Below are 25,846 nucleotides of genomic sequence, written 5' to 3'. Positions count from 1 at the left end.
TCAGGCTCATAACACACACAGTAAATCTTAATAAAGGAAGGTTCTATCTTGGAAAACAGAACAAAACAAAACAACAGGCAAGCATAACTTCTTCTCTAAGTTAACTTGCTTCTGTTAAGATAGAATCACAGCAGTGAAGAACAGATTGCTCACATACACAGCAATGTGTGTGAATCTCACAGACATTATGTCAGCCAAAGGAAACCAGCCACAAAAGATATGTTCTATGGATACTTTTATACGAAGTTAAAGGACAGGCAAAACTAATCAATGGTTATAAAGTAAAAATAGTGGTGATCTGGTGGAAGTTGTGGGTTATTTAACAGCAAAGGGACCAGAGAACCTCCAGAGCCTGGAAATGTTATGTATATTGATGTGAATGATGGTTACATGGGTATATATGTATGTTTTTAAAAAACGAATTGTTAGTGTGTTTTACACACTTAACATATGTTACGCCTAAGTTAAAAAGTAAGAAAAAGGAATTAGGTCACGGAGTTTGGATTTGTTGTGGGAGGTAGTAAGGAAACATTGGATCTTCAACAGGGACGTGAGTTGAGAAAAGCAGTCCTTTTAAAATTCTCCTGTGGTGATATGGAGAATGGAACAATGTTCAGATCAGCTGGTATATCTATGTCATGTCGCCAGCATTGCTAGATGCTATAAAGGACACGAAATATCCATGATCTGGTTCTTATATTTAAGAAGTGTATAATCTTTTATGAGAGACAAGTTATATGAAAACTAGAAAGTTACAGTAAATGGCAAATAGATGGACTTTGGAAACAGCATATTAAAGTCAGCCCTGAGTTCAAATCCTGATACTGCCATTTACTGGCTCTATGACTTCCGGAAAGTGATTTATTTCCCTGAACCTGGATTTCCTTATCTGTAAAAGGGGGATAATATCCACCATCTTTGTTGAGAGGCTTAAGAGATATGGTAATGAAGGATAGTACAGCAAAGTAGACAGTCAGTACATCTTCCCTTTTTAAATCCTGTAGCCAAGGAGCAATACTTTATTGTTGTTGTCATTGACAGCATGTGACTTCAGTTTAGATTGTGGTTTTCCACTTGCTGGCTGTGTGACTTTAAGTAAATTATTTGGTTTCTTTGTGTCTCAATCTCTGATTTAAAAAAAAGAAGAAAAAACAAGGTGAAGCGGAAGTGGAGGGAAATATACCTTGAGAGGGTATTACGAGAATGAAGTGGACCTAGCAAGTACATAGTATCTAGCACAAAATAGGCACACTTGGTAAATATAAAATCTGTTTCTCTTGAATGTGATAGCAGATACAAATGTGTGGCGTAAATAATGCAAGTAGTAGATGATTGGATCAGGGTGGTGACTGTGGATGCAAAAGGGAGAGGCAGATCATAGTGTTATGTTTTTAAAAAGAAGGACATTTGATATAGAAGATGAAATATTTTATTCTGTCCTTGTGCAGGGTGTATCTCTTTTTCTATTTTTGCATTGCTTTTTTTTTTTTTTTTTGAGATGGAGTCTCGCCCTGTCACCCAGGCTGGAGTGCAATGGCATGATCTCAGCTCACTGCAACCTCTGCCTCCTGGGATCAAGCGATTCTCCTGCCTCAGCCTCCCGAGTAGCTGGGATTATAGGCGCGTGCCACCATGACCAGCTAGTTTTTTTTTTTTTTTTTTGTATCTTTAGTAGAGACGGGGTTTCACCATGTTGGCCAGGCTGGTCTTGAACTCCTGACCTCATGATCCACCTGCCTCAGCCTCCCAAAGGGCTGGGATTACAGGCGTGAGCCACTGCACCCAGCCTTATTTACATTTCTATAAAATGAAAAAAATATAAAATATATCCTTGGATTGTAATGATGTTAACTTGAAGGTGTTGTGACATCATTAGAAAATATGTTGTCTCACAACCCAAAAAATTATACCTTATTACTAAAAGTTACTCCTCTTCTTTTTATTTTTGAGACAGGGTCCTCACTCTGTCACTCAGGCTGGAGTGCAGTGGTGTGATCTCAACTCACTGCAACCTCTGCCTCCTGGACTCAAGTGGTCAGCCCACCTCAGCCTCCTGAGTAGTTGTGACCACAGGCTCAGGCCACCACGCCTGGCTAATGTTTGTACTTTTTTTTTTTTTTAAACCATGATTCAGCCCTCAGGAGATCCTGAGAACATGTGCCCCTAATTTTTGTATTTTTTGAGATAGGGTCTTGTTCTGTCACCCAGGCTGGAGTGTAGTGGCACGATCATGGCTCACTGAAGCCTCTGCCTCCTGGGCTCAAGCGATCCTCCTACCTCAGCTTCCTGAGCAGCTGGGACTACAGGCATGAGCCACCGCGTCCAGCTGATTTTTTTCTTTTTTAAGATGGGGTTTCACTACGTTGTCCAGACTGGTCTTGAACTCCTCAGTTCAAGCGATCCTCCAACCTCAGCCTCCCAAAGTGCTGGGATTATAGGCATGAACCCCTGCACCTAGCCCTCCTCTTCTAATACTTTTAATAGGCATTGTCATCCAACTGCAGCTGAAAAATTAGTTACTTTCCTATAAGTAGAGACACCTGTTGTAATAAGGAAAACATCAATGTATAAAGGGAAGGAAATCCATTTATAAAATTTGTCATTATTTGTTACTTGAAAAATAATCAGCAGAGCAGCAACTCAGATCTTGCTGGGTATCAATGGTAGGCAGATTCTTGGCTAAGGAAGTTTTAATTTTCAGGACAAGTACTAAGCACGAAATGTTAACATTTCAGAATTGCATTGTTCACAGTGTTTATTTGAGAACTCCTAAGTTGACTGGTACCAAATCTCAGACATCAGCTTTCCAATTTTTGACGCAGTATTAGATTTCTTGTGAAATTTTTAGCTTGAATTTAGCCACTAACTTCTTGTGTTTCCTAAGCTTAAGGAAAAAGAAGAGGTGAAAAAAATAACATTTCCCCCTAGCCATTTCTCACCTTTCCTCCTCCTCTCTTCCAGATATTCCGAGTGGTGTGCATCTGTTTGGGTAATCCACCAGAGACATTCACCTGGGAGTATCGAGACAAAGATAAAAATTATCAGAAGATTGGCCCCATAACACCCTTGGAGTTTTACAGGGAGCATGTCAAGCCACTCTTCAATATGGAAGATAAGGTTGGTGAATGGCACTGGTAGTCACTGGCTGTTTACTTTCAAATGGCTGTTAATCACAGGGAATGGTATAAGATTCTTGGTTAGCATGCATGAGTATCAAACTAGACAGCAAACATTTTTCCCCACTTCCTTAGAAGTATTTTATGTAGCTAATGAAGTTGGTGGTGCCAGGATTTATCAGCCTTTCCCCAGTGTTCCTCTTCAGAGACTTTTTAAACTGTAAGCCAGCAGTGATTTTAATTCCCACATACGCTCCTGTCTAGGACCAGAATCATTCTCAAGTGCAAAGACAATGAAAGTGTATCGGGTATTTCTTACCATGGAGTCAGAGCACTTTTGCACTGAGGTCCCCTTGGGGAACTCTCTTGTTGAAGGGAGCAATCTTCATTTTTCCTGTTCCCTTTAGGTCTTCCTCATCTGCCTACCAGGATGATCAGAGCCTCTTCCTTTTATTGGCTTCTTGATCCTCTTCCAAGCAGATGCCTGTCTTGTAACTTGAGAGCAGGGGCCTTGTGATTAGCTCTCCAGTTTTTCTTACTCAGTGCATGTAATTTTTCAAAATGAGTTTTGAGGGCCGGGTGCGGTGGCTCACGCCTGTAGTCCCAGCACACTGGGGGGCTGTGGTGAGTGGATCACCTGAGTCTGGGAGTTTGAGACCAACCTGGCCAACATGGTGAAACTCCGCCTCTACTAAAAATACAAAAATTAGCCAGGCGTGGTGGTGCACGTCTGTAATCCCAGCTACTTGGGAGGCTGAAGCGGGAGAATCACTTGAACCCAGGAGGCAGAGGTTGCAGTGAGCCGAGATGGTGCCACAGCACTCCAGCCTGGGTGACAGAGTGAGACTTTGTCTCAAAAAAAAAATTGCTTTTGGAGCAGTTCTTGCTAGTAGGAAAAACAGGTAGATGTGTCTCCTAAGTGGGTCTCTTACAGGAATCAGAATAAGCAAGGACCTCTCTCACATGTATTTTGCCACTTTTTGTTTCTTTGTTACTTAACAATGTGGCTGTAGTACTTAGCTTGTAGGCAGAGATGATGAGCTTGATGCAAACATGAACCTAGAGGAGAGCTGTGTGTTGCTTGACATTCCTGGTTTTATGCCCTAATCAATATGTTTTTGCTCTCGATAGATTTGTTTAGTGAATGACCCTAGGCCCCAGCACAAGTACAACAAACTTTACACGGTGGAATACTTAAGCAATATGGTTGGAGGGAGAAAAACTCTATACAACAACCAGCCCATTGACTTCCTGAAAAAGATGGTTGCTGCCTCCATCAAAGATGGAGAGGTTGGTATTGTTTTTGTATTTTGCACATTGGGGTTAAAACATCTTTTACTTCTTTGGTATAATAGGAAGATGGGGTTTATGTTGACTTTCTTCCTCTCTCTTCTGTTTCTAGGCTGTGTGGTTTGGCTGTGATGTTGGAAAACACTTCAATGGCAAGCTGGGCCTCAGTGACATGAATCTGTGAGTGCAGGAAATTTAAAATAGAAAGTCATTTGTGGGTTGTTGCTGTTAGAGTGTGCTCTTGGTACAAAATGACTCTGCCGAGGTTTATCCAAAGATGAAAGTTGGCCTAACGGCGAGTCTCTTTCTTTGCATCCTGTAGAGTTTGAGGATTCATAGCAGAAACTCCACATACTTAAATACTCTAACCCGAGACATCAAGATCACAATACTTTCTATCTGAGTAGAAATCGTTGAGTGTTCCTAAAAAGCCATCCTCTATGAGAAAGACACTTTAAAAAAATAATTGACTACTGTGTAAATGTGTTCAGTACATTTGGGAATGTAATGAAAGATTTGCAGGGCTCCCATTTGCTGTGTTACTTTAGTGGCTTTGTATTTTGTCTTTGTGACAAGTGGGACTAATTTGCATGCATACTTTAAAGCATTCCTCCTGGTCATTTATGACAATGAAGGTTAATTTGTAAATTAAATCATATAGGATTCCTTGACAGTTCACCATTCTCCATTTTAGGGTTACTTTTAAGTAGTTGTTACTTGTAGGAAGTTGAGTAAATATCTTGATAGTCAGAGAAATCTGCTAAAAAGAGAATTAATGAGGTTTAAAAAATTTTGAAAGCAGGTAGATGCAACTCCCAAGTGTGTCTCTCACACTAACTAGAACACGCAAGGATATCTCTCACATGTATTTTGGCTTTTGTTTCTTTGTATTTAACAGTGTGAGTGTAGTGCTTATGCAAAAATATTCCCCAATATTTTGGGCATTATTTATTTAAATTTTAATCAGCAATGATTTAAATGAATTCAGAAACTAGTTGGTTCTACCAGCTCAAAAGAGACCAGTTTTCTAAGAAGTTACTTCAAAAGCTTTTTTCATTATTTTTTAAAGTTTTCTTGCCTCAATGACAATGTAAACTTGTCAGCTTCTGATGTGGAGAATTTATGTTTAATCATCTCCTTTTTTTCCTGCATACACTTGTGACATGTAGAGAATGGACTCCCACTGAGAGACTAAGTTCTGCATGTTCCATATTCTTTCTGAAGAGCTACAGCTAGAGCCTTATTTATTTGGAGCTGTTGAGCCCCTTCAGTTTCTTCTGAATTCCTTTTACAACCAAAAGCCAGTTTTCCCTATGATCATATTCCCTTTATTTTCTACTATCATTCTTTTTACAGCTATGACCATGAGTTAGTGTTTGGTGTCTCCTTGAAGAACATGAATAAAGCAGAGAGGCTGACTTTTGGTGAGTCACTTATGACCCACGCCATGACCTTCACTGCTGTCTCAGAGAAGGTATGACCCTCAGCATGCCTGCTGGAGTGTTTGCACAGATGGATCTACATTCTCCTGCAGACTGTTTACCCAACATAGCTTCATTTATAGTGTATATGATTTCTGTTAAAAGTTAGTTTCCAAGTAAGACATCGTACCTGCGTCACTTGGGGCTTGACTGCGTGCTTAGAGGTAATATAAAAATAGAAACTTTCTATGAAGAGAATTCGGGTCAGCAGGGAACGACCAAGTAACTGTGTAACTTTGGAAGGTCATGGTGTAAAGAGAAGTCAGCAAGGGAACTTGAGAGAAGGTAACTTCTGCTTTATAAGGAATCAAAATGTGCCCTGAAAGTGTTCATATCTTGATGATGTATGTTCAGATTTCCCTTCATTTGTCATTCAGATTCTTCTGCAGTAAAATGTCAATAACAGTAATTTGTGGACTCCATACCCATTACTAGTTATATACAGAGCTTCAGGAAATTGGATATAAAGTATTTTGAATTTCCTGTGAAATAGTGTGTATAGTAATACCGCTTTTTCTAGGATACACAGTTGGAAACAACTGAAATTTTATCTTTCGCAAATAAACTCCTCACTTCCAGTCAGTAAAAATAGATATTTTCCCCTCTGTGCTCAGGGATCATCAGGAAGGAAGAACTTGAACTACTTTAATTCCTTACCACCACAAGCAAAAATATTCTCTTTCTAACCTAATTCCTGGAAACTCACAGAATAACTACCTTGCATAAATTGTTCTAGAAAATCGTTTTGGGTTTGTTTTTTTTGTTTGTTTTTTTTTTTTGAGACGGAGTCTCACTCACTCTGTCATCCAGGCTTGAGTGCTGTAGCGTGATCTCAGCTCACTGCAACCTCCACCTCTCAGGCTCAAAAGATTCTCCTGCCTCAGCCTTGTGAGTAGCTGGGATTACAGGCGCCTGCCACCACGCCCAGCTGATTTTTTGTATTTTTAGTAGAAATGGGGTTTTGCCATGTTGGCCAGGCTGGTCTCAAACTCCTGACCTCAGGTGATGTGCCCACCTCGGCTTCCCAAAATGCTGGGATTACAGGCGTGAGCCATTGTGCCCGGCTAGAAAATAGTTTGATAGAGAATTGTTTTTGCTCTCCTATCCACTAGATTTATGATCTTTAAAATGTTTAGAAATATCTTAGCATATCATTATGCCACATTTTCATAACTAGCCTATCTAAAAGTCCTGATTTGTTTTTTATACTCTATGCAGAATTGTGAGTGGAATGGCGTTTTCTGTCTGTACCTTTTTCTCACCTCTTCCAACTACTTCACTTGAAGGGTGCCCTTTCAACCCCACAGCATCTAAGATCCCTGTTCTCTCTCCATATTCAAAACTTGGTCTTAAAGGTTTAATTACATTCTTGCAAATTATAAGGCTAGTGCTTTAAGTAGTAGAACTCTGAGGTATTCTCAGTTTTATATGAGATCAAACAGTATGGTATAAAGGTGCCCTGAACTTAAGAGGCAGTCTTAATGCTGATATTTCTGATCCTCATGTAGTTTTCATAAATAAATGTAAAGATTGAGGTCTTACAAACCAGCGAGCTGTTTTCCTCATTATTCCATTCGTCGATAATCTCAGCTCTGTAGTTAGCGAGACTCCCACACCAAGAAACAGGTTGTCAGGGTTACCCAGGAGAATGTGTGGAGTATAATTTGCATTACTTATGTAGATCACGAAAAGCCATTTTAAAATAGCAAAAGGTGATTTAAAAGTGTTATCACCCCAATTTAACAAAATTCTCATATTTGAATTATAAACAAACATAAAGTTAGGTTATAAAAGGTTTTTTAGACCGGGTTCAGTGGCTCATGCCTGAAATCCCAGCACTTTGGGAGGCCGAGGTGGGAGGATCACCCCAGGTCAGGAGTTTGAGACCAGCCTGGCCAACATGGCGAGACCCTGTCTCTACTAAAAATACAAAAATTAGCTGGGCATGGTGGCACAAGCATGTAATCCCAGCTATTAGGGAGGCTGAGGCAGGAGAATTGCTTGAACCTGGGAGGTGGAGGTTGCAGTGAACCAAGATCATGCCACTGCACTCCAGCCTGGGCGATGGAGTGAGATTCTGTCCCAAAGTAAATAAATAAATAATTTTTTAAAAAAGGTTTTTAGCTGGGCACTGTGTCTCACGCTTATAATCCCAGCACTTTGGGAGCCCGAGGCGGGAGGATCACTTGAGGTCAGGACTTCAAGACCAGCCTGGCCAACATGGTGAAACCCTGCCTCTACTAAAAATACAAAAATTAGCTGGGCATGGTGACATGCACCTGTAATTCCAGCTACTCTGAAGGCTGAGGCAGGAGAATTCCTTGAACCTGGGAAGCGGAGGTTGCAGTGAGACAAGATTGCACCACTGCACTCCAGCCTGGGTGACAGAGCAAGACTCTGTCTCAAAAAAATATATATATATAAATAAATAAATAAATAAAATACATGAAAAGGTTTTTCAAATAAGGGTGCTTTATCACTAAACTAAAGCTCTTTAAATAAATTTTTAAACTATATAGAGTTTGTTTTTGTTTGTTTTTTTTTTGGAGACTGAGTCTTGTTCTGTTGCCCAGGCTAGAGTGTAATGGCACAGTCTCAGCTCACTGCAACTTCTACCTCCTGGGTTCAAGCTCTTCTCCTGCCTCAGCTTCCTGAGTAACTAGGACTACAGGCATGCACCACCAGGCCTGGCTAATTTTTTTTTTTTTTTTTTTTTAAGACAGGATTTCACCATGCTGGTGTTGAACTCCTGACCTCAAGTGATCCACCTCCCTTGGCCTCCCAAAGTGCTGGGATTACAGGCTTGAGCCACTGTGCCCAGCCGAGAGTTTTTTTTTTTTTTCTTTTAAACAAACCAACAATACCTGTTGTAATCTCCAAGAGAAATTCTGCTTTTTATCATTTCTGTCTCTCTTACAGAATATTCCTATTTTTCAGAAATAAAAATAATGAATACCACTGTCATTTTCTTGGGAACTTCCATTCTTTGATTAGCATGGTTTATTTCCTTAGGAAAATGGAGCTACCTTACATGCTAATGGTATAAAGCAGAATTTATATTATTTTAACAAGAATTTTATATTGAACATTTTCTCTTCATTCCACTAGAGTTTTTGATCCCAAAAACGAGTTTGAACTGCACTTGAGTAATAGTACAGAGGTAAATGCATACTAGTGGTTGTAGTTCCACAATTTTCTTTCTTTTGTCGCTGATATCATGGAATCCCTATAAGGGAGTTCCAGGTATTAATAATTTTGTAATTGTAGATGACCCAGAGAACAATTTGATCTAGGTCACTCCAGGAATTCATTGGCCAACGGGAAAACATAGGAACCATTTTAAGACTGAGAATACAAGTAACTATATCGCTTTAGATGACATTGATTCTAACAGTGATATTTAAAAGGAAAGTAAAGTTGGACTACAGTGGGAGGAATAGAAAACCAAAACAGATATATGCCAGCTGCAGAATGTATAGTATATAACGATATGGTTTTAAAGGATTTGGGGGCAAAGAGTAAGGATTAGTACAGGTAAGGGTGTCTGAAACTTGTGAGTTTGTTGGCGCTATTTGTGAGACAGAAAATTACTGAGATCCAAGAAAACTGCCAAGAGTGGAGTGTTTGGGTTAGCAGAGCCAAAGAGAACCAAATCCCATATAGATGAGACTCATCATATAGTTATTTGCAAGTGGGAGTTGACAGATGAAATCATTAGGCGATAATACAGGAGTCAGTGCTTTTCTCATGCTACAAAGATTTAAGTTGCTTTGACATCAGTAAATGTCCTGAATAAACATGAAAGAGAAGTCTTTTCCCAAATGGAGCATTCCTCTTGTCTCTCTCTGTGTCACTGTAGTAAAGGCTGTAAATGAAGGTTATCATGATGAGTATCACTGTACCTTTAAGAAGACAAAAATTGAGCTTATGTTAATAATGAAGATGGAAGAAGGAGAAAAGTAGAACTGCCTGGCTTTTGTTTATGAAAATGGTCTTTTTACTTTTGCTTTGCCATTCAGTCTCTTCTATGAAATTCAATATTTGTGTAACTGGATCAGTAAAAGAATGCACTTGGAGAGTATCATTATTTGGTTTCCCCAAGTAGAAAATCAGGCAGATGATGAGTTTATTTTGTTTTGTTTAAAAAAGGCTGACCAGGTTTTAGAATTATTCCTAAAATAAAGTAGGATGCATTTGCTTTAATCAATATTGATTGATTAAAAGCAAGAATCCCTAGCTTCAAATGGTGTTTACTGCTTTTAGTAGCTTAATACAGTTTTTCGTAGTCAAGTAGCATTTTTACATGCTTATTTTACGTATAGAATAGAATAGAAAGGATGAAATAGTATTTATTGCTTTGTTAGTTTATTATGTTTTTACCCCAAGAGATTCAAATTCCATTTCTATTGGAGTATCTATCCCTTTAGTGATAGTAGGAAACTTATGGCCCTGACCAAGTATATCCTGCCTGTATAGAGCAGGCTGTTTCTTTCAAGTGGCTACAGAAGAGCTAAAATTATATGACACCTCAGCAGGGAGAATCTGGCTTCATACTACTCACCATCATCCACTTTTTTGCAGGATGATCAGGATGGTGCTTTCACAAAATGGAGAGTGGAGAATTCATGGGGTGAAGACCATGGCCACAAAGGTGAGCTCAGTTTGGTAATACTAACTCCAGGTGACTGAACCTGCTCTACTCTGCCTTTCTCGGTGTCAAGCTGCTCTAGTGTGGAGGATTTCTCAGTAATTGGCTCACTGACTAGACTATTCTACAGAAAAATCTGAGGATCTGATTTGCCCCCAGAATTCCCCTGACCATTATGGCATGCCTGAACTCCCAGGTTGACTCTGAGACCGCTATGTGCTGCATTTGTTCCAAACTATGTTAATCCTCCCCTCTTTGTAGACCACTTGGCTAGTGAGGAGGTTGAGGTTCAGGACACTTGCTATATGGCATTTGATGCATTTTCTTTTTCTTTTTTTTTTTTTTTTTTGAGACTGAGTCTTGCTCTGTCACCCAGGCTGGAGTGCAGTGGCCAGATCTCGGCTCACTGCAAGCTCCACCTCCCAGGGTCACGCCATTCTCCTACCTCTGCCTCCCGAGTAGCTGGGACTACAGGCACCTGCCACCACGCCTGGCTGATTTTTTGTATTTTTAGTAGAGACGGGGTTTCACCGTGTTAGCAAGGATGGTGTCAATCTCCTGACCTCATGATCTCCTCTCCTCGGCCTCCCAAAGTGCTGGGATTACAGGTGTGAGCCACTGCACCCAGCCTTGATGTATTTTCATCTACTACATCAGTACTCTAGAAAGTCAGAAGCCTTCTATATGGGAGAATGGGACTGGCAAGAAGCTTTCTTTAGGCATTTATTAGAGACTCCGTAGAAGTTACCATTGCCTAAAGTGGAAATGAACACTTTGCTTACCACTTAGAACTTCCTTATACTGACAAATCAAAACCTAGGGAGAAGTCATAACTTACACTAGGTAGACTAAACAAAATAACATAGGTAATATGTGAGTTGTGGAAAAATTTTAAAATATAGATAAAAAGTCTCTGATAATCCAACCACCTAGAGATCACCATTGATTAACAGTTTAGGGTGTATTATTGTAAAATTTTGAGACCATATTTTTAAAGGCTGTCTTTAGTAATAGCTTTTGAAGGAGATTTTACACTTTAATTTTTAGGGTTCCAAACCAAAAGTGGTGACCACCATGGCATATGTGTACATATGAACACGTAGATGTGTGTGTGCTGGGGGCATTTTGTAGCCAACTCTTCCCCAGAGTCCTTTTTCTTTTAACCAATGAATTCTGGCTAGGAAAAACATTAACTGCAGCTTAGCAGACTAGTTAGAAAACTGAGAGAAACCAGGTAGGAAAGCCAGAGAATTGACATGCAGAGAGATACTTGGAAACAAACTTGAGCATACATTTTACCCAACAGGAATTAGGCATTTTATTTTTTAAAAAAGAAAGAAAAAGAGATTTTAGCAACTCCTTGTTGTTGCCCCTCTCTGTGTTTAGAATAGTGATTTTCCAGCTATGTTCCTCACAGCGCTAGGATTTCCAAGGGTAAAAGGTAGAGGACGGGGTGTGGAGGTTTGGACGTGAGCGTATCTGACTTCCATAGCTCGTATTTGAAAATTGCTGTTTTAGAAGAGTCTGTTAAGCTAAGTTTTGAACTTGACAGCACTTTAGTATGCTGATTGGGCAGCACAGGCTTGTATATGATAGCCAAAATCTGAAGACCATTTATTTGTCATTCTAGGGCTTTTCATCTCCCTATGAGAAAAATCACTGGTGGGTTTTGGCTGACTGTCCCTGGAATCTGCTGTGAAACTCAGCAGCCCGGTGTTTATATGTAAACAAATACAAATGCTGTTACTGCGTTTCTCTTCATCATCAGATAGTTGCATGTCTACCTTCTGTGATGTCTATAATTGTTCTGTGATTTCAGGGGTGCCAAAGTTAACTATTATGAATTAGAATGCAACATTTTAAAATTGGCAGTTTCTTGTAAGGTTAATTTTATTTTGAGACAAATACACAATAGGGTCAAATAGAGAAGGGTTTAAACCTCAGCAAAGCTAGCAGACAGAGTAAAAATAACTCACAATTTAGTCGTATCTGTAAGTTGGTGATAGTGAAGAGATGGATACTTGTCTTAAATTTGAAAGATTTGATTATTTGTAGCAAACATAAGATACTGAGTTAAAGTTTCCTGTTGCTTCCAGTGAACCCCCTGCAGCTTCTGTTTCATTTCTGGTCTAATTGGGTTTGTTATCATGTAGCTTACCACCTAGGAGAAGAACTAAAGTTATATTTGTTTAGAAGAGCCTGGATCCGTCAGCTTGCTGCGATATTTTTCCATCTGTAATAGTCAGTGAGTTTGAAGATAGTAGTGTTATCTGGTTAATAGAGGATAAACACTTGTAAAATCAGGAAAATGTGTTTTATGTAGTGTGAGTTACTGTCTTTATTATTTTGAACCTAAATACTTAATTTTAGGTCACTTTACTTTATATAATTTTTCCATTTAGCTTTACCTCTTAAAAGTTTTGCTTCTGCTAACAACTCATTTCATTATTATGCTGAGAGAACTGTATAATACAGGATCTTGCTATCCCTGTAACTCTTCTATAATCCTTCTTAGTGAAATCTGCAGCTATCTAGTAAAGATTAACTTTTTTGTTCTCAAATAACTGAAATGCCCGTGATTATACACAGCAAAGCATTTCAGTAGAGAGCCAAAAGATAAGAAACAGAACTGGAGTGGAGGCAGGGAATCATTCATTCAAGCCAAAATAAATTATTCTCATGTATTTCTTGGTAATGTTCTTTCTAACCTAACAGGAAGGAAGGAAAGAAAACATGATCTAATTTAATTGGCACACTTGGCCTGACCTTAGGAGAGCGCATAGTATGTTATTATGTTGGCAATATGTGTTTACCCCAGCAGGGCCTTCTTCTCTGTCATCCTAGTGGACATTGGCTGGCATGTCTGAGGCAGGACCTCTGTTTATGCTCTCTTGGGAGACATGACAACCTTAAGAAGCATTGCTGGGATTTTGTTTCTGTAGATAACATTGTTAACAGTTTGTTGCTGTTCTCTTTGGGATTTTTTACTGTTAAGATTGATGTTTCTGAAAAAGCAGTGTTGATAATACATGCTGGAGATAAACAGAGCAAAGATACCTGGGCAAGCTGCCTTTGCCCAGCCCTGGCTTTGGTTCTCCCCATTGGTTATGTTCATGGCCCTCCTGCCCAGAAACTGTTTTGTAACAGATAACCTGACTGTTTCATAAAATAGACAGAAGGTTTCTTCTCCCCTCCTTCTTAAAATACTTGACTATCCATTTTGTACCTTGTTAATGGATCATATCAGAAATGGATTTCACAATTAGATGAGGGAACAGACTTTGGGATTTGATATATTATCTTTCATTTTGAAACGTTGATAAAAATATTTTGTAAAATATTTAAGAATTTAAAATCAAGGAAGTCACTTTTGATTCCTCTCACTATTAGTCAAAAATTCATCTGAGAAGAGCCTAATCTTTAAGCCAAAGTGACCTGCAGATCCCCTCGCTAGTAAATGATAGAGCCAGAATTACAACCCAGATGGCCTGATACCAGAGCCAGTTTTCTTAACCACTAAACTGTGCTTTTTCTCAGCTTCCCTGTTCTAGTAGCATGTCATCCACTCATGAAATAACAGGTCAGTTCATGGTCATTGGTGACCAGAAACAGTGGGTGAGGGGATATAAAACTGTATGAAGGACCTGGAGATGTTATGTAAATGTCTGACACTGGGAGAAAAGGCCCCTAGAGCATCGTTTGTGGCTGGGAATCTGGGTAAAGAGTGAAGAATGGGGCATTCTCTGAGGGTTTGTCCCATGTTAGCACATTTGTGACTTAGGCAAGTAAGAAACTATGCAGCCACCCAAAACCTCCCTGAATTTTGTCCATACTGCTTTATAATAAGGTTATTTAGTTCTTTTTTTTTTTTTTTTTTTTTTTTTTTTTTGAGATGGAGTCTTGCTCTGTCACCCAGGCTAGAGTGCAGTGGCACGATCTCAGCTCACTGCAAGCTCTGCCTGCCAGGTTCACGCCATTCTCCTGCCTCAGCCTCCCGAGTAGCTGGGACTACAGGTGCTCCCCACCATGCCTGGCTAATTTTTTGTATTTTTTAGTGGAGACGGGGTTTCACCAGGTTAGCCAGGATGGTCTCGATCTCCTGACCTTGTGATCCGCCCACCTCAGCCTCTCAAAGTGCTGGGTTTACAGGCGTGAGCCACCACGCCCAGCTAAGGTTATTTAGTTCTTAACTTTTTATCTTGGACAACTTTAAACATATATAAAGTAAACAGGATTGTATTAAAGAACCCTGCATATGCCTGTCACCCACCTTCAGTAGTTATCAATATTCTATCATGCAAATAATAGTGTATTTGATAGTCAATAAATAAAATTCCTAGATGGTCTTTCTAATGAACCAGTCTTACTATGAAACTTTACTTCTTTGTGATTGGTTCACTTAGTTATGAGATTGTATTCCATTTCTAGAGCCTGACACAGCAGAGCTCTAGATGTGAAATTATCAAAATATAGTTCTTAATGCTTATTTGGTCTAGTTTCTCAATATGATAAGTAACAACTTTTAAGTGAAGATATGAGGGATATTTTTAAATTCTGCAATGTTCACTGAAGGAAAATACTTACCTTTAAAAATTCAGTCTCTTCTGATTTTCATTTTGAACCAAGATGAGTTTTCCATTTTTCACATTGCTTTTGTTCCTTTCAGATACATGAACATTTGAAATTGTTTTTAACCCACATTTTTAATCTTTTCTTACAAATGAGCCTCTCTGTTCCTGATTTCTTTCATTTTAGGAAAATTTTCAGACTTCCTTCTAGAAAGGAGCCTCTAAATGGTTTCAGTTAAAGAGACTTTGGCATGTTAGAGATTAGAAAGAAACATGTTACCAATTCAGATTATATCTAGATTTCTGCTGCTTCCTAAAAACCAACATTATGACCTTCAATTGTCTCACCAGCCAAACTGCCACATGTGATTTTGGAGATGGTATATTCAAAGCTAGGCATAAAAACCATCATATTCTTCATATAATGCTATGTTGTAGAACCAGGTGAGTTGAGAGACAGTTACTAATAATTAATTCTTGATTTTAGATGCAGGGCAGTAATTTAACTCATTGTAGTGTCACATTTCTATATCAATAACATGGACAATTTGTTTCTTTATGAGCTCCTACAGTTTGTATGTAGCCATCAAATGAAATAATATATGCAAGCATTTTTCAAACCGTATACTGTTATATAAATCTAAGGAGTTATAAACAGCCCATATTTCTTTTGGAGGTAGTCGAGACATAAAGCTACAGGGCGTCTTGCTTCATGAGAATTCAAAGTTCACTAATAATTTCTATTTATTTATCCTCATGACATCAGAGTAGAGTAACTCAGGATGTGAACGGGGGTGATTATACCCAGGTTTTATGTGAAGAAACTAAAACTTACTGACAGTTGTGTCTTGTTCGGGTTCCACAGAATCAGAGAGAGAATTGGAATTCAAATCTCTTAATTTGACACAGATAGCTTCCCTAAAAGTATATATTACTTACAAAAGACAATCAGTTATTTGCAGGTCTCTTTGAGGTTCAGTTCTGGATCTCTAGTACAATAATGGAAATTATAGGTAATGTTGGGCCAGACTTGCTGAAACGAGAGTGAATTGTAGAACTTAAAACCTCAGGTTTCTGATTTCCGAGAAAAGGGCAAGATGCAAATTTGTTTTGTCACCTTGGAGGGTTTCATGTCTCTCCAGGCTTGGGAAAAGTGCTGCTACCAGCAAATCTGGATTCTGGGTTCTTTCAGAAGGGCTTTTTGTTGCTGTTGTTGTTACTGTTGTGACGGAGTGTTGCTCTGTCTTCCCAGGCTGGGGTGCGGTGGTGTGGTCTCGGCTCACTGCAACCTCTGCCTCCCAGGTTCAAACGATTCTCATGTCTTGGCCTGCTGAGTAGCTGGGATTACTGGTGCCCACCACCGTGCCCAGTTTTTTTTTGTTTTGTTTTTTGTTTTGTATTTTTAGTAGAGACAGGGTTTCACCTGTTGGCCAGGCTGGTCTCGAACTCCAGACCTCAAGTGATCCGCCCACCTCGGCCTCCCAAAGTGCTGGGATTATAGGTGTGAGCCACCGTGCCCAGCCTTCTCAGAAGGGCTTTTCATCATACATCTTTATTAACCAAAAAGCCTGTATGACTTTGGCTGAGAAATAGTGTATGTAGATGGAATAGAGGAAGCATGTACTCTCCAGTTCACTGGTGCTTCCTGATCAAAGTATGTGACTAAGAGAGGATTATCATTATGTGGGCAAGGATAGACTGTGTGACAGAGCTCTTAACCTGCAATGAAGCATCTGCTTCAGAGAGAAATCTCCTCATATCTAAAGTAGAGTTTTGTGTATAGATGTGCTTTTACCTGTAGATAGGATCTATAATTTTCACCAGATTATCTCCAAGGTGTGTTTGCGTTGGCTTAAGAAGGATGGAGGTTTAAGCACAGAATCTGGAGCCAGACCACCTGGGTATGCATCCTGGCTAACCTATCTATATTGGCTGTGTCACAGTGGTCATTGACATTTAACCTGTCTGAGCCTCAGCTTTCTCATCTGTGAAATAGGGATAATAATTGGACCTATCTCATAGGGTTGTTGTGAGAACCATGCCAGGCGCATAAGAAGTGCTTAGAAATATTAGAGCTCCCATTGCTACTCTTGTTAATGTTTTCTATAGACTAATGAGGGCAAGAGAACAAGAACATGAAGCTCCCTAACCTTTCCCTTCAAGAGGAGGGCATCTAACTTGCCCCATGGTTCCAGTTTCAGATCTCTAAATTCAGTGCCCTAGTGTGATCATTATGCTACATCACCAGTGTACTGGGTGGATGACCCATAGTGTGGGCTTAGTGTCGTGAGAGAAAGCAGTGAAAGTGAATAAACCTAGTGCTGAGGAAAAACCATTAGCAGTAGCATCAACTCACATTTATTGATGGGATGCAAGGAACCGTGCATAGGCCATGGTGGAGTGAATGTCTCTGACCCTCAGAGGAATTTATACTTACTCACCTGTGACACAGGAAGGGGATTTGAAGAGGGCTGTGATGTGACAGAAGTGGCATTCATGGTGTGCTCCTCAGACTGTAAGATATAGGATAAATAGACCGAGAAAAGCAAAGAAGGGATGAATTTTTTTCCAAGAAGGCAGTTGACAGAAGAAGAACTAGGGAGTACCTTCCCTCAGTGGGGAGACAATAGGAAGACATAGAAGCTGAGGTGATTGAAAAGGGTGAAGGGTTGGAGAGAGCACCTTGGAAGCCCAGGACTAGAGGGCGTCAGGAAGAACATGGTGGTACATAGTGGAACAGCAGAGCAGACAGAAAATGGGTCAAGAAGAAAAGCTGTTGGGTTGGACTTAAGGTAGTTTTTTGAAACTTTAGGAGGGGTCAGGGTGCAAGCCCAGCTATCCTATTATGCTCCATTGGCAGCATGTCAGTACTTCGTTCCCTCAAAGGCTACGTACAGTGGAGTTGCAAGGAATTGAAGCTGGGACAATTAAGACTGTAAGTCTTGGCCCCATATGGTGTTTGTAACCTACTGTAAGAAAAAATCTGTAAAACATAAACACAAGAATAAGTGCAGAGTCACACACGGGATAAACTGCAAGGGAAGTGGTCAGTGACTGGAACTGTGAGGCCTCCGTAGGGATTCTTCAAGGGTGACCCTCTTTAGGGAGGATTTTAGGGGTGTGGCTTTTTTTCTGAAAAGGGAGAGGGAGGCCAGCCAGAGAAATGGTGGCTGAGAAGTGCAGCTCTTGGCATTTGGAGCATGCGTTGAACAGGTCAGAGGAGTGAAGCTAAGAAATAATGTGACTTGCCATTCATAGAGCTTTTGAGGAATGACCAACAAGCAGACTTTGTCTGAAACAAATAGGAGTAGCAATAGTTTGGGGTGAGAGAAAAGTCACTGAGTTTCAGTGGGAAAACAAGACCCTTGGATGGCATCTAAATTTGTGCTTTCCTCTCTGGGTTCGCCCTCAGAGATCCTGGAGAGCTGTGTGTGCCCTCAGGGCTGCCTGGCTCGTGCTCATTGGTCTAGAGAAAGAAGTCAGCCGGGAGGTGAACAGGCTGCTTCTGGGCTCCTTAGCAGAGGGCACTTCTCAGGCTGTGGACACTTCTGCTGACTGAACTTTGTGGTGGATGGGTTTAAAAAATACAAACCACAAACCAAAACAACTCCTTTTCTCTACCGCATTTTCCACCCTGCATTTTTCCTGGTATATTTACTGGGGAAATGGTACTTTCTAACCTTTGTTTCTGAAAGAGGCCACAAGTAATATCCGGCTATAAGAGTATCTCTTCTTTTATCAGCAAATGGTTTATGAATGTAAATGTGTCCTCACCACATAGCCAGAATTTTATGTTTCCTCTGGAGGAAGAAGCCTCTTCTCTCATCACTGTTTCAAATGGCAGTCATACTTATAAGTGGTGGTTTTGGTTCCCTTCCTCTGGCCTTTTTTTTTTTTTTTTTTTTTAAAAAAAAAAAAAAAACATCCAACCCATCCTGTTATCTGTCTTTCTAAATACATGCACTTAGAACACATGGTGTCTCTTGTCTCTTTGATTTAAACAGACAAAATAGCTAGCCAAACATGGTAGTATGCACCTATAGTCTTAGCTACCCAGGATGCTGAGGCAGGAGGATTGTTTGAGCCCAGGAGTTCAAGTCCGGCCTGGGCAAGATAGTGAGACTCCATCGCTAAAAAATAAATAAATAGAAGATACAAAATACATTATAAATGGACCCAACAAAAACTGGGTTCCTGTTTGTTGATATGGGATTTGTGAGCAGATGGAGTTGGTTTCAAAGTTAGGTACCTGAGCTAGACTAAGTGCTGTCTGTTGCTGAAGCCATAACTACCTCCCAAGTCTCTTTGCCCACAGAGTGCTCAACTGGAGGAAGCTGAGCCCATTGAGAAAGACGGAATTTGAATTTAAGACCTGGGTTTGATGTCGGCTTTACTTACTGCCCTCCTGTCTGACAGTATTGTTGTGAGGATTAAAATGAAAACCAGGATAGGGATGTGAAATTGCATTGTGAAGTGTAAAGTCCTCACAGAGTTTTGGGGGTATATATGTGTGCATTTTTTTGTTTTGTTTTCTAAAGTGTAATTCTTTTAGTAGATAATGAAATTACATCATTCCAAAATCAAAATATAAAAAGATATATGAAAGAATTTTGTTTCCATCTCCGTCACTCTTCATTCCCCTACCTCTCTCTTAGGTTATTGTTTCTATTTCTGGTATGTCTTTCCTTGTTTTTGTAGTACTAACATTACACATATTTAAGTATATTATTGCCTCCTTTTCTTACACTAGTGGTAGCACACTAGGTCGCCTGCTCTGCATCTTGTTCTCACAGCGTATCTTGGGGACATTTCCTTATCAGTATATCAGTACAGCTTCATTATCTTCCATTGTCTGGATCTAGCACAGTTTATGTAACCATTTCCCTTACTAATGGGACTTGAGTTGTTGCAGTCTTTTGCTATTACAAACAATATTGCAGTGGGTTATTATATATATGTACAGTGCTTAGAATAGTGCCTGGCACATGGTAAGTGCCAAATAAATATTAACTTTGTTGCACATAAATTCATATTGTATGCATGTAAGTATTGTGTATCTGTAGCCTGAAGTCCCAGAAATGACATTGCTTAATGAAGAGGGTAAATGCATTTGTAATTTTTCTAGATACTGAAAAGGACAGATCTAACACCTCTGGACACCATTCCATAGGCAGTGTGTCATTTTGCACATTTGCAACATAACCTGTACAAATTCAAGGAAGTATTAGGTCATGCTTCACCCAGTGTATACCTAACAGAAGTGGTTGACAAATTATCACTACTTAATTATCTGTTGAAATTGTCTGGATTCATAGTTGGGGACTATGCCAAGGCCTTAGTGAGTAATGGAGTTTTTCGTTGAGAGTCTTGTTTCTGATGTTTTCTTATCGATTATCCTTCTTTTTTCTTGTATGTTTTTCATTATAATAGCAGAAAAATGTTTGTAAGCATAACACCAGTTAGAAACCAAAAAGAAAAAGATTAATAAATTTGACTTAATAAAAACAAAAATGGGCCGGGCACAAAGGCTTAACACCTGTAATCCCAGCACTTTGGGAGGCCGAGGCAGGTGGATCACCTGAGGTCAGGAGTTTGAGACCAGCCTGGCCAAAGTGGCGAAACCCCATCTCTACTAAAAATACGAAAAATTAGCCGGGTGTGGTGGTGGACACCTGTATTCCCAGCTACTCAGGAGGCTGAGGCAGGAGAATCACCTGAACCTGGGAGGCAGAGGTTGCAGTGAGCTGAGATCACGCCACTGCACTCCAGCCTGGGCTACAGAGCAAAACTCTGTCTCGAAACAACAACAACAACAAATGTTAGTAGGCTAGAAAATATAAACTAAATTAGAAGGCAAATTACATAATAGGAAAAAAATGTTTGCAACCAATATAAATATAGAGTGTACTATAACTGATCACTATGAAAAAGAAGAAAGCTCCAATTTAAAATATGCAGAGGGCTAGGTATAGTGGCTCACACCTGTAACTCCAGAGGTTTGGGAGGCCAAAACAGAAGGATTGCTTGAGCCCAGGAGCTCAAGACCAGCCTGGGCAACATCGCAAGATCCCATCTCTACGAAAATTAAGAAAATTAACTGGGTGAGGAGGCGCATGTTCATAGTCCCAGCTACTTGGGAGGCTAAGGTGGGAGGATCGCATGTCCGCAGGAGTTTGAGGCTGCAGTGAGCTATGATTGTGTCACTCAGCCTGGGTAACACAGTGAGACCTTGTTTCTCTCTTTTTTTTTTTTTTTTTGAGACAGAGTCTCACTCTGTCACCCAGGCTGGAGTCCAGTGGCACGATCTTGGCTCACTGCAGCCTCCACCTGCCTGATTTAAGCAATTCTCCTGCCTCAGCCTCCCAAGTGACTGGGACTACAGGCACGTGCCACCATGCCCAGCTAATTTTATGTATTTTTAGTAGAAATGGGTTTTACCCTGCTGGCCAGGCTGGTCTTGAACTTCTGACCTCGTGATCTGCCCGCCTAGGCCTCCCAAAGAGTGCTGGGATTACAGGCGTGAGCCACCATGCCTAGCCAGACCTTGTCTCTTAAAAAAAAAAAAAAAAATGAACAGAGTTCTCAGACGCTTTAGAAAATAAAACTGTCAATAGCAAGCAAACACATAAAAGGAGAAAAGACTCAAATTGGATCCAAGAAGAAAGTTAGTAATTATGTATACCAGATATTGATTAGGATATAAGGAAATTTAATACAGTGAAGCATTGCTTAAGACAGGGATCTTTTCTGAGAAATGCATCATTAGGTGATTTTGTCATTGTGTGGACATCATGGATTGTACTTAGACAAACCTTGATGGTGTAGCCCATTGCCCCTAAGCTACAAACCTGTACAGCATGTTACTATACTGAATACTCTAGGTAGTTGTAACATAGTGCTAAGTGTTATTTGTGTATCTAAACATAGAAAAGGTACAGCAAAAATACCTTATTATAATCTTATAGAACCACTATCATATATGTAGTTCATTGCTGACCAAAATGTCACTACGCAGTGCATGAATGTAGATGATTAAGGGTGTGCACAAAGATTTACCTACAGAAACGTTTATAACAGTATTGTTTCTAAGCATGAAAAAACAGTCCGGATTCCAACAATAGGGGACTGATTAAATGTGTTTTGATTTAATCATGTAGATTCAGTACTTAAAAATTATGATGTAGATAGATGTATTTCATTATCAATAAGGAAAGAGATTAATTGGAAAACAGTATGTGTATTACTTTGTAATACAAGGCCACCATGTAAGATGTCTCATTTTAATGAAATTTATAGCTTCTAGTACATATAGAAACTTTATCAAGGATCCATGTAAAATTTGACAGAGCTTGAACATGTGTCCCAAGGTGGTGGGATTGTAGGCAGTTTAAAAATTATTTGTCTTCTCTTTCTCCTCCTTTCATGTTTCCAGAATTTTTTATGATGAGTCTTTGGGTAATTTTTAAGGAGTTTTAAAAAGCAGTGTAACATTTCAGAAATTTTGGAGAGAAAATCTCCTATCCCATGGCATAAAATTCTCAAGTTTTATTGCTGTTCATGGTTTTTTTTTCTCATGTACATCTATATTTGTAACGTAGTTGTAATTATACAGGATATGCCACTTTATTTTTATTACCTAAACATTTTTTCATGTTGCTACACAGTCTTTACAACTTCATTATCAAGTGATTCCTGTTCTGTGAGGTGGTTTCTCCCTGGTGATGAGGAAGCTTGAAATAGAAGACAAGTGCCAGTGAGACTTCCACTTTCCTTTCTGGGAGCCTTTTTTCAACCTGGAGTTCCGACCGCCAGGTGAAAGATTGGCAGTGACTGAATGAAGGGTTGGTGGTCCAGCTGCTTAGTTTCATGCTGCCAGACAGACCGTTAGAGCAGAACAGATACCTTCATTTTGTCACAACTTTTTTAAAAATGGCAAAAAATAACAGCCACATATAGTTTGTTAGTGAGGTGAAATACCTCATAGAACAAGACAAAGAATATAAAATATTTCTAATATGTTAAAATATAAATATTTTATATTCTTTGTATTCTTTAGTCTGAAAGGCTTAAATCTTACATCTCTGGTGGAATTTCAGAAAAAAAAAAATGTTTTCTTAGGTAAAGCGTCGTTTTTCTCTTAAACTAGCCTATGTGAAACTCTTCTGTTTCTGAATGAATTTCACCTAACCTGTCTACAGCTATATTCACAGACACTGTTTTTCCCTTTACAGACCGACCCTACCCTTTCTGTTACAAAACACAGAAACATTGCCAGTGTTTTTTGGTTGGTTGGTTGGTTGGTTTGAGGTGTTTTGTTTTGAGGACTGTTCACTTTTCTTTCTTTCTCATTGCATGTAAACAAGACATTAAAGTTTAAACAAAATTTAATTTCACCTTAGTTCCTAAAGCTGACTTTCTTTATCTGTTTATCTATTTGTTTCCCTCAGTGTAACCTTGGGATCCCTGGAGCAGGTTTTTATTTTGTTTTCTTTTCTTTTTCTCTTGGAATGCTTGTGTCTCATGGCCAGTGGGCCTAAGGGTTAGGAACCGTACCTTCCCACAAATGAAAAGTGCCACCCGAATCCTGCCTGAGCCAGTGCTTTGCTGCTTCCTACACAGATTTCAGACATGCTGATCCTAATCTTCTCAGTCAAACTCCAAGACACACAGTGTCAACAGTTACGGCAGCCGCAAGTTCATTATCTACATAGGGCGCAATTACTTGGCAGCTACCTAGACTGTGAGGATTTTGTGGGTCCCCAAAGAACTCATATCCTGAAGAGAGAGACTAATCAAGGTGGGTCCTCTTGGCAGGGACATTGAAAGGGTGGATTACAATTGATAGGAATTTTAATTTGTGAGGACTTAATCTGATATGCTTTTGGAACAAGATAGTGTAGATGTACTTATTGTCCATATTCTGGGAGCATTCTTTGAAGATTCATTTGATTGTATGGTGATAGTATTGTTGAAAGGACACAGAATTTTATTACATGAATCTGCTTCTATCCTTCACCTGCCTAACTGCCCAGGGCTACTGCAGGTGTTTATTCAGCCTGCATTGTGGTGAGGGAAGGGATGACTAATGTCTCAAACAGTGCGGTGTTCCCTAGCCTGCTCTCCTGCTTGCTGAAAGCTCCTTTTTGGGAAGGCAGATGCTGAGTTTTCAGGAAACACTCACTTAGGATGCAGTGTTTTAGTTTTAAATATATGCACTAGTTGACCTTTGAGCGGACAGAACTTTCGTTGCCAGAACCTGGTGGCACTGGTGTGAGTGATGTTAATTAAGGGCCAGGTCCTGACACCAACAAAGCCAGAAAGTTTGGAATATATAATCAAGACAAGCCAGAAGTAGCACAGGCTGCAGAATGGGCCTGTACCCTCCTTCCGTCTCTCATCTATTGAAAGTAGGGGCCCTGGGTCCAGGAGGCCAGCTTATCAAGAGACAAGGATGCATTCCTTTATCTGCCTTGGTCGGAGCACTTGAACACTTTTACAGGGCACTCCCAACCCCCACCATTCCCACCCCCAAGACAGGATCTCACTCTGTTAAGGCTGGAGTGCAGTGGTGTGAACTTGGCTCACTGAAACCACAGGCTCAGGCCACCACACTGGCGAATTTTTTTTATTTATTTTTATTTTTATTATTTTTTATATTTTTTGTAGGGATGGGGTTTCGCCATGTTGCCCAGGCTGGTCTTGAACAACTGGGCTCAAGCAGTCCACCTGCCTCGGCCTCCTAAAGTGCTGAGATTATAGGTGTGAGCCACTGCTCTGGCCTCCAGTGTTTTTGAGGGTAAACGTATGCTATGCCACATCAGGATGATCTGTCTCTGACTTCTGTCAGAGGTGAAAAACAGGATTGGGCATAGATGACTTCACAAATCAATTGTGTTTTCAGGTTAAATAGTGCCCTTTGTCACGCCATTTAGCATACAAAATTAGACTTACCACTATAGTTGCCTTTTAATTATTTAAACCAGTCTTGCCTCAAGAGCAACAGTTCTCCCTAGGGCCCTTTCAGGGGGTGTGCAGGGTCTGCCCTTGAGCAACGTATCTTTGTGAGGCTGGATTTCCTTCATCTGCTTCAACCAGAACAACATACTGCAACAGATTAAACACAGATGCAGATACTGGAATTCAGCTGTCTTCTACAAATCCAGATATTAAAATGTAAAACAGTGCCACTTTTCTAACTAAAAATATTTTTTTACAGAATATAATTATTTTTTCCTTAAAATATATTGTTTATATTCATTTTTCATACTTATTTTTAAATGAATTAATATTTTTAGCTTTCTGTTTTAGTTTCTGGTATAGTAAGTTATGATAGATATTAGTCCACATAAAGAATGTTTTAGGTCCTTAATAATTTTAGGAATGTAAAGGGCAGGGCTTGAGGCCAAGAGGCTTGAAAACTGCTGCACTAGGGGACCCTCTTGGTAGAAACACCTACTTCTCCTTTCCCTGGGTCCTGTGTAGTGGGAAATGGTATAGGACAGGTCTAGGCTGATACAAACTTTCAGAGAAAAATGGCTCCGGTGTTTACTGTAAAACAAGTATCAGATACAGTCAGATGACAGTCGTGGTGCTGATGGCCATTGCTAGTCCGGGTAGCCCTTGGATGTGTGTGCCTGCATTGCTCTTGATTCAGTACACATCGTTTGCTCTGTGTTCTGTCTGTGGCCCAGCAGCCCATTCTTGTTAAATATATGGACTTCAGTCTCTCACGTTAATTTTGCT

At 39.9% G+C, this 25,846-nt stretch overlaps 1 protein-coding gene across 1 annotated transcript in view; it reads left to right on the top strand.

The window, feature by feature from the left end:
* The window catches only part of BLMH (bleomycin hydrolase), a 45,228-nt gene that overhangs the window by 16,255 nt on the left and 3,127 nt on the right, over positions 1–25,846 (top strand). The window contains exons 7-11 of the mRNA XM_005583335.5: positions 2,962–3,117; positions 4,248–4,406; positions 4,519–4,586; positions 5,763–5,880; positions 10,469–10,538. Coding sequence (XP_005583392.2) covers positions 2,962–3,117; positions 4,248–4,406; positions 4,519–4,586; positions 5,763–5,880; positions 10,469–10,538 — 571 coding nt within the window. The remainder of the gene's footprint in view (positions 1–2,961; positions 3,118–4,247; positions 4,407–4,518; positions 4,587–5,762; positions 5,881–10,468; positions 10,539–25,846) is intronic.

Source organism: Macaca fascicularis, chromosome 16 (assembly GCF_037993035.2).
Source record: "Macaca fascicularis isolate 582-1 chromosome 16, T2T-MFA8v1.1".
In the NCBI taxonomy this organism is placed as follows: Eukaryota; Metazoa; Chordata; class Mammalia; order Primates; family Cercopithecidae; genus Macaca; species Macaca fascicularis.
The sequence above is the reverse complement of the archived record's forward strand: the minus strand, read 5'-3'. Positions and strand labels throughout refer to the sequence as shown.